Source organism: Psammomys obesus, unplaced genomic scaffold, assembly GCF_907164565.1.
Source record: "Psammomys obesus unplaced genomic scaffold, mPsaObe1.curated_primary_1811, whole genome shotgun sequence".
Classification (NCBI taxonomy): domain Eukaryota; kingdom Metazoa; phylum Chordata; class Mammalia; order Rodentia; family Muridae; genus Psammomys; species Psammomys obesus.
Window position 1 is genome coordinate 46,404,094 of NW_026585895.1, and position 16,029 is coordinate 46,420,122.

Genomic DNA, 16,029 nt, shown 5'->3' on the forward strand with positions numbered 1-16,029 from the left:
CATTCACATGGACAATACAGCTCCTGCAATAGGCTGTCTTCTTGGGAAGGATGTGATACACCTTGGACACAGTCCCACCTTAGAGCATATTGCACATGCTCAGGGCACCCTGCCTCTGTCTCACTCCCTTCTACTCTCCTCCCTATACCTTCTCAAAAGCCTGGTTAAAATGAGGTTCCAGGAAGGGAAGGTTTCCCTGACTCCAAGCCCCCAAATCTAGTATGGCTCCTGACACTACAGCAAGTCGTTATCTATCTCTGTAAGCCACAGGAGGGTAGTCACAGTGATTGCTGTGACCACAGACAGGCAGTGACTTCACCAGCATTCTACTGCAGAACAAGCTGAGTGACACGCCACCTCTGCAAGAGCCATCTGTTGACTGGTTTCATTCTGAAGCACAGGCGATTCGGGAAAGACCATGGTCCTCAATGTCTCCTGGGTAATGTGACATCAGAATGAGGGCTGGGAGGAAAGTTTAGTATAATCACTTTCTCCAAACTACATTTTAACAGAAACATAACTGCCAAATGTACTTCTTATCTTTGGGTCTTATACATAAAAATTATAAAGAAAACACTCCTATTTCTTAAATACCAAAATTCACCTCAGACACCTTTGTTAAGGATGCCACATTAAACAGAGCTTAGCTCTGAGTTCAATAGCTTCCAGAACTTTAACTAATTGGTATTTTCTAAACATTGCAGGTATTTTGATTTGGAAAGAGTAATAGCTCATTATGCTAAAATGCCAATTACTAAAACAAAACAACAACAGAATCCCACACTTAAGATTTTTACATTTTATGATGTTGGATTAAAACCAATTTAAAAATTACTACAACGTGACATATAATTTTTTTTACTGAGCAATTTCAATGCCAGCTGCTAATAAAGCATCTTTGCTGTAAATGATAATTCAGATGCTTTTAGATAAAGTGGTGCATAAATACGGCTGGAAATTGATTTAGCTTCTTGCAGAAGCTGCTGAAGAATGACACATTTTGTTTAATACACCAGCTAATGTGTCCTAAAAGCTCAAACAAGTGCCAGTTTTCATGGCACAGTTTTACTGTGGGAGATTAATGAAAACTTTATATTTTGCTGAAATGTTAATAATGGGCAGATGAGATGATAGGATTTTAGTCAAGGTCTTAAAGCTGCTTAAAGCTGTGGAATAACCAGCAAAGCCTGTCAATTTCCTTCTATTAATTCTGTTCAAGACTTTCAGAGCTGGAGCTGGTTCAGCACTAATGCTTCACACACTGACCTTCTACTCTCTGCCAGGGTAAATTCACAGCGCATTGAGGACTTTGGCTCCCTGATGCTTGGGCGAGTTCTGAGCATTGTCCTGCTCTCTCTCAAGATCAGGAAGGCCTAGGCCTCTACCCTACAAAGATGTAGCAGATGGGCAGCTTAGTGGTCCTCTAGTAAGTGAAGTAGGGACTGCATCTGACATGAACTCACTTGCCAGCTTTCTGATCACCTCCCCCTGGTGGGACTGCTTTGCCAGGCCACACGGGAAGAGGACATACTCAGTCCTGATGCAACTTGATGAGCTGGAGTGAATGGGAACCGAATTTCCCTTTCTTGAGGAAAAGGGGAGGGGGGAAAAGAAGGGTGGGAAGGTGAGAAGGGGAGGGGAGGAGGGTTGGGGCTGTAAGGATGTAAAGTAAATGAAAACAAAAATCAGAAAAAAAAAAAAAAAAGAATAAAAGAGTTTTAAAAAAATCTGGAAGGCAGAGCATCAAGGGGGCAGGGAAGGCACTGCCCTGCATTCCCTCCATTTCTGCTGCTCAGCCCTGCATTCCTTCCAAACAGGTCACCTGCTGAACAGGAACACAACTCAAGTTCCACTTCCAGTTTTCTTTTTGATTTGGTGTTTTTTTCAAGACAGGGTTTCTCTGTGTAGCCTTGGCTGTCTTGGAATCACTCTGTACACCAGGCTGGCCTTGAACTTACAGAGAGCTACCTGCCTCTGCTGGGATTGAAGGCATGCACCACCACCACCTGGCTTTCCACTTCCAATATTCAAGTGGGCCCAGGAGTGCCACTTAGTGCAGGGCTTACGTGTATGTACATGTATCTCGCCCATCCAGGAGTGCAGAATGTGAAAAGGCTCTTGATCCTCAGTAACTTATGACTCAGCTACAGAACACAAAGGAACAGGACAAGCAGACAAGCCCAACGCAATAGGCACGTCATCTCAAGGGAGATAGGTACCTGAAGCAGAGCACTGAATTAGCAGTATGTTTGGGGACCAGAAACACACAATGGATTGGTGTGTAAACCTGGTGCATTCAGTACCTGGAGAAGGTGGAACCCAAACACATAAGCAAGATACTTGGTATTGTGCCATTTGCATATGGAAATCATTACTGTTCAATCAACTTCACATTAAAATCCCACTTGTGTTCAAGATGACATTTTATCTTCTCAAAGTGAAAAAGTAGAGAGAACCAGAATGTCTTAAAAACAAACACAAAATCCCTCCCCAAACCATTAATTTAATTGAAATATAACCCTTTGGTATTTTGTTAAATTAGCAATTAAAAAGGTCACAAGCAATTAAGTAAGACAAAAGCCACACTGTGTTCATCTACATTACAGCTGAACTGGATCTTCTCATGAATGACAAGATAAATTGTAATGGTGCCTTCAAAGACTTCACAGTGTACTCTGTCAAAGTCGAGAGTGTTAATGTCTCTATGTGCTGTGCATTACCATAATGTATTGTGTCAAAATGCTCCGGTTGCAGTAACTCACGGCTGAATGTGATAGATCACGTTTCGGGGTGGGGCTTAGTAGTGACTGGAACACCAGAGCACAAATGGACTGACAAGAAGGCTCTGGAAGAGTCTGGGGTCTCGGGACAACAGATACTTAGAGGAAGCAGTCTAATTCCCTTGAGCACACCTAAGAGGACCACTGAATCAAGCCTCATCTTGTCTCCGGGGAAGAGAGGTCCAACAGGCCGAGGCAAGAGATGCAAAGGGAGGCAGAGGAAGCAGTAAAGGAGGCAAGTCCAAGGCAATCCTAACTCTGCTGTATAGACAAAAGAGTAGGTGCTGTGAGACAGACTGTTCGTACAGTTAGATGTGGCTGAAAACACTAACTTTTGACCCCTCCCTATGGGTTTAGAATGAGTGGGACAGGACTAATTAATTGGCTTTGGAGTCCGAATTCCTTCGCTGCTTTTCATTCTCCTCCTCTCACGTCACGCTAAAAGCTCTTCCTATACCCGTATGGCCACCACCTGTGGCCCCAGGACAAGAGAATGTGGCCTAGAACAGTGAATTCAAAAAAAGAGACCCTCAAAGTGAGACAAGTGGTGGACACATCCGCCTCCGAGCTCCCTTCAGAATACGGTCCTGCACTGTTTTCACAGTAAGACATCTTTTGCCGTTTATGCTTATTCCCTTACAAGTGCACAGTGGGAAAGGAGTTCTGATCCCACAATTAACCTTTAGGAACTATCACTTGAATTTTGATGTAAATGAAAATTAATACTAACAATCATCTGAAAAGGGTACAGAAATTCTCTCCTGTTTTAATGACGTATCTATTAGGACAAATTTTCTTCCTATACTACAACCCAAACAATGTACTGTGACAAACTGAGTACAGAAACAGATGTGAAGATCTAGGATATTCTATTAGCCAGACAAGCATGTGCAAAAACTAACAGCAGGGCTGGGCTGCAGTTCAGGCGGCAGAGCATTTGCCTAGCATACAGGAGGCTCTGGGCACACAAAATCCAGGACATCTCAGCACTGCACGCACCAGGCATGGAGGTTATCCTAGCAAACAGGGAGGCCACGCTTGATACAAAAAAGACTTCAAGGTCAGCCTGGGCTACTAGACACCCTGCCTCAGACCTAGGGGTTGAGGGTGGAATCCCTAGGTGGTGGCAGGAAAGGAAGCAACACTATTCTACTCTTAATAAAAATTCAAAGAAAATCTAGGCTTTTTTTCACAAAAAAATTGTCTATGTTAACAAATTGTTTTTAAGACTTAAACACAAATTCCTGTTTATATTTCTAGATATAGACAATATAAGTAAACTTTTTGTAGTCTTCAGTACATTGTTATTAGCCAGGTGGTGCCTCAGGTTCAATCCCCAGCACCAAAAAGGAAGGGAAACTATTTGTTTTGTGGTTATGTAGAATTCTGATTTGGGTATTTTTGTTTTCTGTTTTATTTATTTATCCCCTTGTTTATTAATTTTGGAGACAGGTATGTCTATGTGTCTTAGGTTGGCCTGGAACTCTCAATCCTCCTTCAGGCCTTTTTGGTGCTGGGGATTGAACCCAAGTTTGTGAATGAGTTAAACATCTGATCTAATACTGAGCTTCACCTCCAGCCCTACCTCAGTAACTTGTAAGTGTGTAAAGGGTTCCAATAGAATGAGAATTGCTGGTGTGGTGGGCTGATAGGTCCTTCCTGTCCTTCCTGTCCTTGGTGCCCATGTAGACAGTGTGACGGGACACAGAAATGGAGTCAGACCTGTGTGAATGCACTGCACACTGACAACAAACTCAGCTAAATGCTTCTACATACATTCCAAGAGTAGGTTTGCTCTCAGTGCTGAGAACCAAGGCTAACTACAACTGGCCACTTTAAAAAGTGTTTTATACAGGTGATTTTATAGGCACCAAGGGAAACGTTTAGAGGCACAAAGCTTTTTTTCAAATGAGTAGGCACTAGTCATTAAGTCAAAGCTCAGATGAACTTACTGTATGATATGGGCAAATTTCCTTTCTCCATAGAGCAAGCTACACAGGACTTTCAAGTTCATCCCCTGGCTCAGTGGGTCTCAGACCAAGTCTAAAGGGCCTGGTCTAGTGCAAGTTACAACAACTTCAGTGTCTTATAACAACGCTAGAGAGCAATCAGAAGGTATGCATTCTCTCTTATATCCTTACCTTTAAAAAAAAAAAAGATTTATTTATTATTTATACAGCATTCTGCCTGTGCAGCAGAAAAGGGTACCATCTCACTATCGATGGCCATGAGCTACCATGTGGTTGCTGGGAATTGAACTCAGGACCTTTGGGAAGAACAGCCAGTGTTCTTAACCTCTGAGCCATCTCTCCAGCCCATATGCTCATCTTTCAATTTCTCATGACACAACCCTGATATGTCCTTACAACCCAGAAATAGACACCAAAAAATAGAGGCTGGGCCAGTGTAGGAACTGAGCAGGCAGGGTTCTCAGATAAGGAGAAAGGAGTAGGAACTCTGAGCAAGCAATTAAGCACACAGAGAGTGAGTGTTTAGAAAAGAGAAAGTGCTTGCTTTTGGATGGAGAAGGGAGGGGGGGCAGGACAAGGTAGGGAGAAGGACAGGGGAGGACAGGAGAGAAGAGTCTAAAGGTGGGGAGTTCTGGCACACAGAAAAACATGGCTGTGCAAGGAACAGACTGGGGAAGGGAAAACAATCACAGCTGCCTCCACTCTACCTCAAAGTCTTGCAATCCTTTCTATTCCCCAACCACATCTGCTTTAGCAAAGTTGGACTCTCTTCAGATTGTACGATGTGGCCAGGGCATCCTTTCTTCTTCAAAATATCCATGCTTCAAAGTCTAGTTCAATAAAGCCCTCCTTGGCTTATCTCTTGAAAGCTGCAGTGATCTGGGGAAGGCTCTCATTGGGATTCTTTCCCGTAAGCACCTGTGCTCTCCTTGTGGATAGGCACTCCTTGCAGGCTGGGGAATTCCACACTATATGGCACACCGTCACTCAGTAAATGTTCAACCAAAGCTACCAACAGAGCTTTGTAGACATAAACTCTGATCTGGAAAGTTGTGCGGTATGTAGAATCTGAGGCTTATACCTCATTCACCCTGTGAGTTCACATGGATCTCTGGAACTCACCATGGGTCCAACACTTCAGCAGCCAGGGTGCACTGAGGACATTTACTGAGTGTGTATAAATGCACTATATTAGATGCTATACATAGATGCTATATATATATATTAGATGCTATATGTGTGCACTATGAACACATGATCTCCTTTCATTTCCCAAAGTCCTTTTAGCTCAGACGATAGCCTCCTCAAACAAGTGGCTCAATGTGTCATCTGGTTCTATAGCCCTGCACCTGTGAATGCTGGAGCCAGGAACTGAAGGCTCTTTGTAACCACTCCTTTGGGTAAAGGCATTCCTTCAATGGGCTGGAGCTGTACAACTCCACAGGCCATAATTGTATCGAGGAAATGAACCACAAACATGCCTGCCCTGCTGGAACAAAAGAACCAGGAACAAGACTGAAATGTCTCTCTTCCCAGTCAGATGCAATGCTGATGCCTGAGCGAGTCGTGGAGAAAAACTCTTCCTTAGTGCTCTGCATCCATCACTTTTTTCCAGAAGCCGTTTAGGTCCCCAAAGTCCCATAAGCTCAAAGCTTCCCTTCTATTAAACACTTCCCTTCAGCTGCTAGTCATTTTTGCTGGTCTCTAAAAACGATCAATAGGTGATATACTATAACACACACAGGCCCCTCTGCAGTACTCTCTTTAAAGCCACCAGGATCACACAGTAGGATATAGGATATGCTACAACCTGAGTGGGGATCCTTGCTGTCACAGTGTTTAATTGATTAAATTCTTGGAGCCAGAGTCAGTCTGCTGGAGGACTTCCCACGTAGAGATGTCAGCTCTCCCTCAATAAATCAAGGTAATCTTGCTTTATGAGGTGATGAGAAAGAAGCAGCTTTAGGTTTGCAGAATCTTCGACAAGAACAGATCACAGAAGGGGCTAGCCCTCAGCTCCCTGCACTCATGCTCAGGTCAGGATGGCCCTCTCAGTGCTAAGCACACTCCTGTCTTAAGGCTTCAGATGAACAGTGTCTAGCTTAAAACATTCTCTTAACTACTGCTTGACTCAGTCTTCTCTTTCCTCAAAGAACTTATTCCTCTTGAAAGAGACACTTAAAACCACCTTTGCTAAATGAAAGCGCTGGCTCTTCCCTTGCACCCACTTGATATCAAAAACTACTTCAGTATAAAAGCTGTCTTCATTTTTTATGGATTTTTGATGGAGGAAAGAGAGGTGAATTACTTCCTTGAATCACCTTGAGTTATAAGAGCAAAACCATGCAGGACAGATGCCTCTTTCCCATTCAGATGAGGGTGAGGCTTCAGCCTCCAGGAGTAACAGATGAACAATGTAGCAGCTTTATCAGAATATCTTGCTGGAGGGACCAGAGCTGAGCCATGAGGGGCCAGAGATGGGCAGGGCCACACTTTTACTAAGACTGTATTTCCTCTTCCCTCCACTTCAACTCAGCACCTGAAAGGCAGACTTGGGTTTTGCTGAGTCCCTTTATCTGTTCCTCCTCCGGCTGTGGGTAAATCTCTTTTGTCTGCTCTTCACTATCCCTTGTCTCTACAGTGTATCAGGACTAGTCTTTTGCTGGTCACTCTTCAAGCCTATCAACTGAGATCCAATGTCAATGTGTAAAGGACAAATGAACAATACACATTCAGAGTGAAAAGAACTGCCTTTGAGAGCTGGAGTGTGACCATTTGCAGAGTGGGATCTAGGGCTCATGATGGGTTAGCTTGCAAGGTGGGCTGGCAAAATTTCCAACACTTCTTCCTCCAAGGTGTCTTTGTTTCTGCTGAGGAAAGAGGGACAGTAATGGGGTTCTCCAGGGATCCTCACATTGGACAGTTTACATGGCAGAAAACCCAAGAACTAGAAAATCTGACCAACACTGAGGTGTTTCTCTCTCTGACTTCAGAATCAAGAGATAGAGCACAATGCTGAAAGAAACCCACCTCCCGTGCAATCACTGCAGGAAATGTCACCTGATGCATTACCAAAACCATTACTGGGGGCAGCAGGGCACATTCTGGGGCCAGGGGCCAGATGGAAGAGAGCAAGGCTCTGTGCCCTCACTTAGAGCTCAGACAGGGTTTGCGGCTCGTCAAACATGTTTTCTTACTGCTCTAATGTACCAGTGTATCGCTTAATGAAAGTTCTTAATTGTAATTCAATTAATTACATACACAGAGTCCCCAATTACATTTTCCAATAAGACATTGGCTGTGGTACAGGTCTAAATGCACTTAACCAATTTTAATATATTAAGACCAATTTCCCTTGAATACTAATTACTACCTAATGATAAAATGAAAGGGGGGACTTTTCAGAAAGGGGAAGAGAGAGAAAGTCAATTCACATGGAAGTTCTCAGCCCATACAGCACAATGGAGGCTTTCATTACTCAAACCTGTGGACAGGGCACAGGTTTGCTTCCTATCCAGGTCAGCACAGCTTTTAGCCCTAGGGGTCCACTCCTTCTTTGCCCAAAAGGATTGTGGGAAGTGTGAGAGGCTACTGGGAGGAGTACCAGGACAAAGCCACAATAGGTCAGAGCAGTGTTAGTGGGAGGGCCTCTGAGACAAGTGTTTGGTAATGGCCAACCCTCAAATGGTGCACCATAGTTCATTCTGAGCTTTTAATGTATAGTGAGTGTCATTTACTTGCTTCCATAGTTGACACCTGGCAACAGCCCCACAGGGTTGGGTCACCATCACATTCATCACATGGAGAACTGAGGCTCATGGAGTACTTGCCCAAGTGACAAAGCTGTGCCAAACATCTTACCTTTCCCCCCATACACAGGACCAACCTGCTCCTGCTAGCAGACAGCAAGAGGTGGACAGAGGAACTGTGAGGTAACACTTCTATTTCATTTAAATTCTGTTAGTGTCCAAGATGCTGTTATGCAACATCAAGTAGAAAATTCCTTACAAAGAACACCTACCTCCAAGCCAGACAAGCCACTGCCTTACAGCAATAAGTCAACCTGAAATATGGACCATGAGTGCCGCAAGTCACTGCTCCTTGTAAACAGAGTTTATTTGCATGCTCACATTTTCCTTTGTATTTGACTAGTACTACTGCGGTCTAATAAAAGAGCTTTAAAGCCCTTCGTTCAACGAACGTGATAGAAACTGGCGAGATTATTAATTTGTAACAGAAGAAAGCAAGGCCTCCGTGAGCAGAGAGAAACCACCAGGGAGTCTCCCGACCAGGCGGAGAGCAGACAGGAGGAGGAATGGGCCTGCTGTGAGTAAGCATCACTAATGTTTCTGGAAACACATTAAAAAAAAAAAAAAAAAAAAAAAAAAAGCAACACTCTTTCCTTCAGTTTTCTTTCTCTTTCTATTTCAATGGGGATGGGAAGGAGAGTCAATTCTAATCATGGAGAAACATGCCCTTGTGAAGGCCCAGTTTCCTCAAGAGCAGAGAGAGGACATCAGGGCTGGGATGCAGGCGGTACACACTATCAGGGGAATGAGAGACAGAGGGCATTCACATCTGGCCACTGTCCAGGGTGATGGGGCTGCAGTCTAGCTTGTAGCAGGTAAGTCCACCAAGTATACTCAAAGAGGAGGAAGGAGAGGGACTCTGAGCCCAGGATGTGGTAGCCAGGGATCCTAGCAGGCTTTAAAGACTTGCTCTCCTAGGTCTTTAAGGGAGAATTAAATAAGGCCTCTCTGACCCTGTAGATCATTTGTTCCACCATAGTCTATCTGCAGACTATCCATCCTTTGTTGTATGACCTTAAATAAAGGAAGTTCAGTTCAGGAAGGCACTGAAATTATGGAAGGTTGTAAGCATTGTGCACATCTCCTTTGAAGGATGTTGAATGATACCACTCTAACCTCTTTCTATAGTACCTTCTGTTAAGGAAGTAAAGGAACTAGGTTCAGTAACTTAATGGAAAAAGACACAATTTGGTTTTTGCAGGCTCCTCATCAGTATTCATAAAACATTAGCAAATCACTTCCCCTCTCAGAATCTCAGTTTCCTCCTCTCTAAAAGAAACATAACTACATTTGCCTGAAAGGTTGTTACATCCCATTCCATCTTCACAAAATACCTCCACAGAAAACTGAGTCTTGGAGAGGGCCATGCATGATGTGTCCAATATCAGAGGCTGCCAAGTACTTCACCTAAGGTCAACCTGGCTATAGTGACAATCCCTATATGACAATCACTATGCTCACTATTATGATAGCAGCCTGGTGATGATAAAGAGACAGAGCTTGGCAGTTTCTAGGAAGTCCCTTAAGCTAGGTTAATCTTGGGCAAATTTTGGCCCTGATGATGAGGAATTTCAGAGTTCCTATCTCAAAGCTATGGATGAAGCTGTTCTTTTCTTTTAAGGCTCTGAATGAGAGACCCACATTTGATCAGTGTGAAAGGTCACCCAAGAGCATTTGGCACAAGAGAATATTGGGGCTCAGTTTGGTACCAGGATTTATATGGAAGCTTGAACAAGAATGGGAGTTTACTGCTACCTCCTCCTCAGAATGTACTCACTGGTTCCTTCTGGTCTGCTTCCAGCTTTGAAGCAGACAGCTGGCTTAGAATGTAGTAGATTATGAGACAAGGATCCAAACTGGAAAGCTCAAGAACTCTGGCTTGTCACATTCTTATTTAGGCCAAGATCCAAGCACAAATGTGTGAGCTCTTAGTCCCTAGGCAGAAACTTGTCACATCAGTTCATCTGCAAGTTTCTCTCCCACAGAGTACAAAGACAATTGCCACAACCATTTCCAAGTTTGGAAATTCAGGTTATTTTAGAGCAGGCTTTGGAGTCAGTGTTGACTTCAGGTTTTGGTGCTATGTGGTTTCTAGCTGGGTAGCTTTGGGAAAGTCTTCTTACAATGAGAATAATGTCTGTAGAAGAGTTTAAAAAAATGGGAGGAAGCACTTGGAAAATGTTCCGTACAAGATCATGTAGGCATCAATAAAAGACTTTAAAACACTGTTGGGTGTGACTACTTTAAAAAATGTCATGAACCAGCTGGGCAGTGGTGATGCATGTCTTTAATCCCAGTGCTTGGGAGGCAAAGGCAGGAGGATCTAGGCTAGCCTGGTCTACAGAGACTTTCAGGACAGCCAGGGCTACACAGAGAAACTCTGCCCCCCAAACCCAAAACATTAAGAGCCATTCCTCTGAAGAAAAGCTGAAAAGCTGCTATTTATGTTATGGGTTTTTCAAGCCAGTGCCAGAAAGCACCCTGCTTTCTCTTGGTCCTCCATTCCAGGTCACTCTTCTCTGTCCATCATGGCAAAGGCTCTGACAGCTCCATGGGTTCCAGACCACCACACCTTGTGCCCTAATGCTCTACCAGCCACAGAGAGCTACCCTACATTATTTCTTAGTTAAAGCCAACATTCCCCGATGCTAATTATGCACTAGGTACTATCCTAAGAGCCTCAGATGAGAACACAGTGACTCCTGTCATGAGCAGCATGGAGGCAGCTAAACTGCCCACAGTTTCAATAAAATGCTACTGCTCTCAGAGTAGTAAGGGCATGACAGGAAGCCACGGACAGGAAAGAACAGTTTCCAATGTGTGTTGTAATGCATGGCTTGAACATGGCTCTGAAGGGTAGTGAACTTGGCCTGACCAAACATACCAAAACAGTGAAAAGCAAACAAGTCCAGTTTTGAAATATTGTTGTGTTGATCCAGCTTCTTTGTAGATGGCTAGTAGAGAACAATATGTTTCTTAGTTGGGATCCCTAGTTAGTTTTTAAACATTTTTTTATGAAAATAATATGCTTTTCATATTTTGCTTTTATTTTATACAACTAACTCACAATAGTCCATCAAATTCTGACTGCTTTCGGCCTTTATCATTCGCAAACAGTGGTGTTTTGGGTTTTGTTTGTTTTTCCTTCTTCCTCATTTGCAGTAGTGTTGACTCGGAACACCAGAACTGTACCACAGGACAAAGCCTTGGGGAGAGGAGTACTGGGCTCGGGAAGGCTACACAGCTGAGACTTGTGGAGTAAGAGCTACGGCCTACAAGCCACAGCTTCACTCACTAATCCTCACAACCTTTTTTTTTTCTTCCTTTTCTTCCTAATCTAAGAAATCTGGGCCTCATTTAAAAACAAGAGCAAGCTGTGTCATAAAAAGCTATGGAGCAGTAGCAGCAGTTAAGGAACATATAGATTTACATGTAGAGTATGTGAATCAGTGCAGAGTAAATTCCAGTGCACCATTAAGATGATAAAATAACAATGCTGTAAGTCATCACTGTTTTTCTTTCTTTCTTTTCTTTTCTTTCTTTCTTTCTTTTTTTTTTTGGGAGAAAATACAAACATGAATGTGTGTATGTGTACTTGCATATGCACTTAACTATTCCCTTACATATGAATGTGCACAGACCATCCCTGGAAAGACACCTGTTATCTATGGGAGGAGAAACAGGATGGAAGAAGCAATCGAAGCTTAATTCCTATACTTCGATTTCCAGAAAAAGAAAAAAAAAAAAACTTTTCACAAGTCCAAGTGTGAACACATCTGTGTGTGCCAGTACATCGCTGACATTTCTTCCCTTTGATGCTACACCAAGATGACTATCCTTGGTGCAGATCACCAAACTTGCTAAACACAACTTATTTCTTTAAGAATTTATTTGTGTGTGTATATGTGTACAAACGTGTGTACAGGTGTCCTAAGAGGCCATAAGCTGGAGTTACAGGCTGTTGTGAGGTGCCAGCTGTGTTAGGAACCAAACCTAGGTCCTCTGCAAACCTACACTCTCTATATAAGCATGCTTACCTGCTAAACCATCTCTTCAACACTTAAGTACAACATTTAATGGCAGAAATAACAGATGGATGGTTGGATGGATGGATAAAATTCTGTATCTACATTTCCCCCCTCCTTTTACCATTACTGCAGCAAATTACATCATCCAGGTGTGGTTAACATTGAAGTAATTCTGCACTCTAGAGTAAATCCAACTTAGCAATGGAGTATGATTCCAATAAAATGTTGGACTTGATGTATTAATGATTTGTTTGGGATTTTTTTGGATTTCTCTAAGATTGGTCTGAAATGTTTCTGTCTTGTGTGGTGCTCATTACTGGGGTTAAGTACCAAAGTTATACTGCCTCATGTCACCCACAAGCTCCAGAACAATCTCCCTGGAGCAGCAGGTGTCCCCCCATGTCTTACTTCAGTTCTCTTTGTGGAAGGTTTTCAAACACTAATTAAATTTCAAAATTAACCAGAACATCCATATTTCTTTTTGTGCCAATCCTGATGTTCACTTTTTCCAGGAATTCATTCTTTTCATCTACATTTTTACTGTGAACTTTTTCAAAATAATCTTGTCTGGGCTGGGGAGATGGCTTAGTGGGTAAAGTAGTGGCGATGCAAGCACAAGGATGAGAGATAGAAGGATCTCTGGGCTTTGATGGCTAGGCAGTCAGAGCCATGAACTCAGGTTCAGTGAGACCCTGCTTCAAAAGATCAGGGAGACTGACTGCAGGAGTGACTACAGCTGATGTCAGGCTCTGGCTTCCTATGCTTATGTACAGGTAAGGGAATTTACACATATGTACACCCCTTGTGCTGTATTTTTGATGATTGTAGGATCTGTTATGTGTCTCCTTTTCACGCCTTTATACTACCTATGTTTCTCTGATATTTTTCTTCCTTGACTTTGATCCATTTCAAAAGACTTTTACTGATTTTATGAGTCTTTTTGGTGTTTCTGGGTCTTCTAGCTCAATAGTTTCTGATCTTTTCTACCTCCTTTCAGTCTCTTAGGCTTTTTTTTTTGTTTTGTTTTGATATACTTTTTAAAGCTGAATTCTCAGTTCATTACTTTTCTTTTGTAATATATAAATCTGAAGGCTTCTGCAACACTTTCTTACATGCTGCTGTAGCCATATCCATAATCTTTAACATACATGATTTTCACCAATTCATCAAAATATTTTCTAATTTCTACTATTATTCTTTTTTCACTCACAGGCGCTGACACTTACTTCTCAATTTCCAAATGCATACAGATTTTCTCTCTCTTTTCTTGATTTCTAGGCTAATTTTATTGTGGTCATTCAGCATATCAAGAAACTGTAAACTGGGTGTGGTAGTGCACACCTTTGATCCCAGCACTCAGGGAGGCAGAGGCAGGCAGATCACTGTCAGTTAGAGGCCAGCCTGGTCTACAAAGTGAGTCCAAGACAGCCAAGGCTACACAGAGAAACCTGTCTTGAAAAAAAACCAACCAACCAACCAACAAAAAAAACCAACCACAACCAAAAAATCCAACCCAACCCAACCCAAACCACATAAATCCCCAAAACACTATGAAAAATATCACTGAACATAACTCTTGGTTGCATTTCAGCTCTTTTCTCAAGGTAGATTCCCCAAAGTGGAAATCTTGTGTAAAAAGTTCTTAGACCTCTTGATACACCAAGCTATCATAAGGGCACCAATATCCTCAGATTCTCCCCACCCATAAGGATTTATCTATTTTAGTTGAGATATGGTCTTATGAAGGCTGGCCTTAGATTCACATAGCTATTGATAACCTTGAACTCCTGAATATCCCTGCCTCGGCCTCCCATGCACACTGCCACTATGCCTAGTCCAGCAGGAATATTTCTGATTAGGGGAGGACATCAGATTTTGCATAAAAATACTTGAATATTAGATTCTTGATAGGAACACACATTCATAAACATTTATTACTTACCTACATGTAGGCACCACTAAGTTTTAATTTTACATGTTCTTACATAGGATTCTTATAACCAGTTGCAGATAGTGAGGCCATCAATCTTTATATTTGAGAGTATGCTCTAAGTGGCAAAACTACATTTCCCTTTCTTGGTAAATGTGTGCACGCTGTTCCAGGAGAGGCAACCAAAGGCTCTGGGCAAAAAGCAGCAGTCTGATCTACACTGAGAGTCAGTGGCAGGACTAAAGACCTTTTATTTACTCACTCATCCAGTCTGGTTCCCCTGAGCTCCTGTAAGATGTAGTCCTTAGGAGACTGCTGAGTTAATGAGGAACAACTAGTATGGGTCAGGAATGGCCTCAAAGACCTATAGTTCAGTGGGGGGAGGTAGACATTAGCCAGTTATTAAGCAAAATAAATAACAGAAGTACATGCTATGAAGGAAAAACAGAGTGCTCTGAGATAGCATCCTGGGAGCCCAGATGAGGAATGAACCAGGTTTGAGTGATGGGGCTATCTCTGTGGATATGACAATAAAACTGAGACAAGGATGAGGAGAGAAAGAGCACTTCAGGCAGAAGAAACAGCTAAGGAGCAGGACTGGCTGTGGGCAGTTTATCGCCTCTTGTTTGGGGAGCATCTAGCAGAGGGGTGACAGAACCTCACAACTCAGAAACTGGAGACAAGAAAAGAAATTCAGTCATCAATGTGGTACTTGCAGTCACTCTGATGCTTTCTGCTGAGAATATTCAAGTGGTTAAATTTTTCCAAAACATGATGTTAAGCAGTGGACACTGACAAGGCCAGTCGCTGTATACACAAAAGAGCCTTTGCCTGAGAAAGTGCCTCTTAAGGCTGTTCCAAAATTAGGAAGATGTAATTCAAGAGCAAACTATTAATCACAGAGCACTAAACAGGATGCAGACTACAGAACAGCACAGAATCTATCATTCTACTTTGGGACACACTTCTAGCTGTGGTCCACTCTGGAAAACAGTTTCTTTTCATCTGCTTAGGGAAGCCAGGCCAGCAAGTACTCTCAAACATGTCACTCCTCATCATGTTTGCAACAGGCAAAGCAGCACAGAGTGAGACAGCCAACGTACTGTTCTCGCGGACCAGGCAGAACTCCCAGGCGTTCTGGCTCTCCAGCGTGCTCTCCAGGTCCACCGCGATGTTAGGCTCGCTCTGCTTCTCCAGGCGGTACTGAGGGCCTGGAAGATCAAAGGGGCAGGAGGAAGGGGGAAGTCTGAAATGGTGAATGTAACACTCAGAAATTACCACACACTGGGGAAAGTCAAAGGAAAAACATCTGTCACAAGGGTGTAACTAAGATGGCAGAAACTGGCTTTCCTCACCCTGGCAGAGTCAGCTCTTTCCCACACACCACGTAAGATATCTAAGTCAGAATGAACTGGAGGCACACACAATTCCCCCATTTCTCTGATATGGAGCAGGTTACCATCCTCTTTGCACCTGTTTCCTATATGCAGAGAGGGACCCTTACAAGAAGTA

At 42.9% G+C, this 16,029-nt stretch overlaps 1 protein-coding gene across 4 annotated transcripts in view; it reads right to left on the reverse strand.

Annotated features, from left to right (window-relative positions):
* Mapkap1 (MAPK associated protein 1) overlaps positions 1-16,029 on the reverse strand; it is a 211,840-nt gene that overhangs the window by 41,413 nt on the left and 154,398 nt on the right. For all 4 annotated transcript variants that reach the window (XM_055600538.1, XM_055600536.1, XM_055600537.1 and 1 more), the window contains one exon: positions 15,621-15,728. In XM_055600538.1, the coding sequence (XP_055456513.1) occupies positions 15,621-15,728 (108 nt within the window). The remainder of the gene's footprint in view (positions 1-15,620; positions 15,729-16,029) is intronic.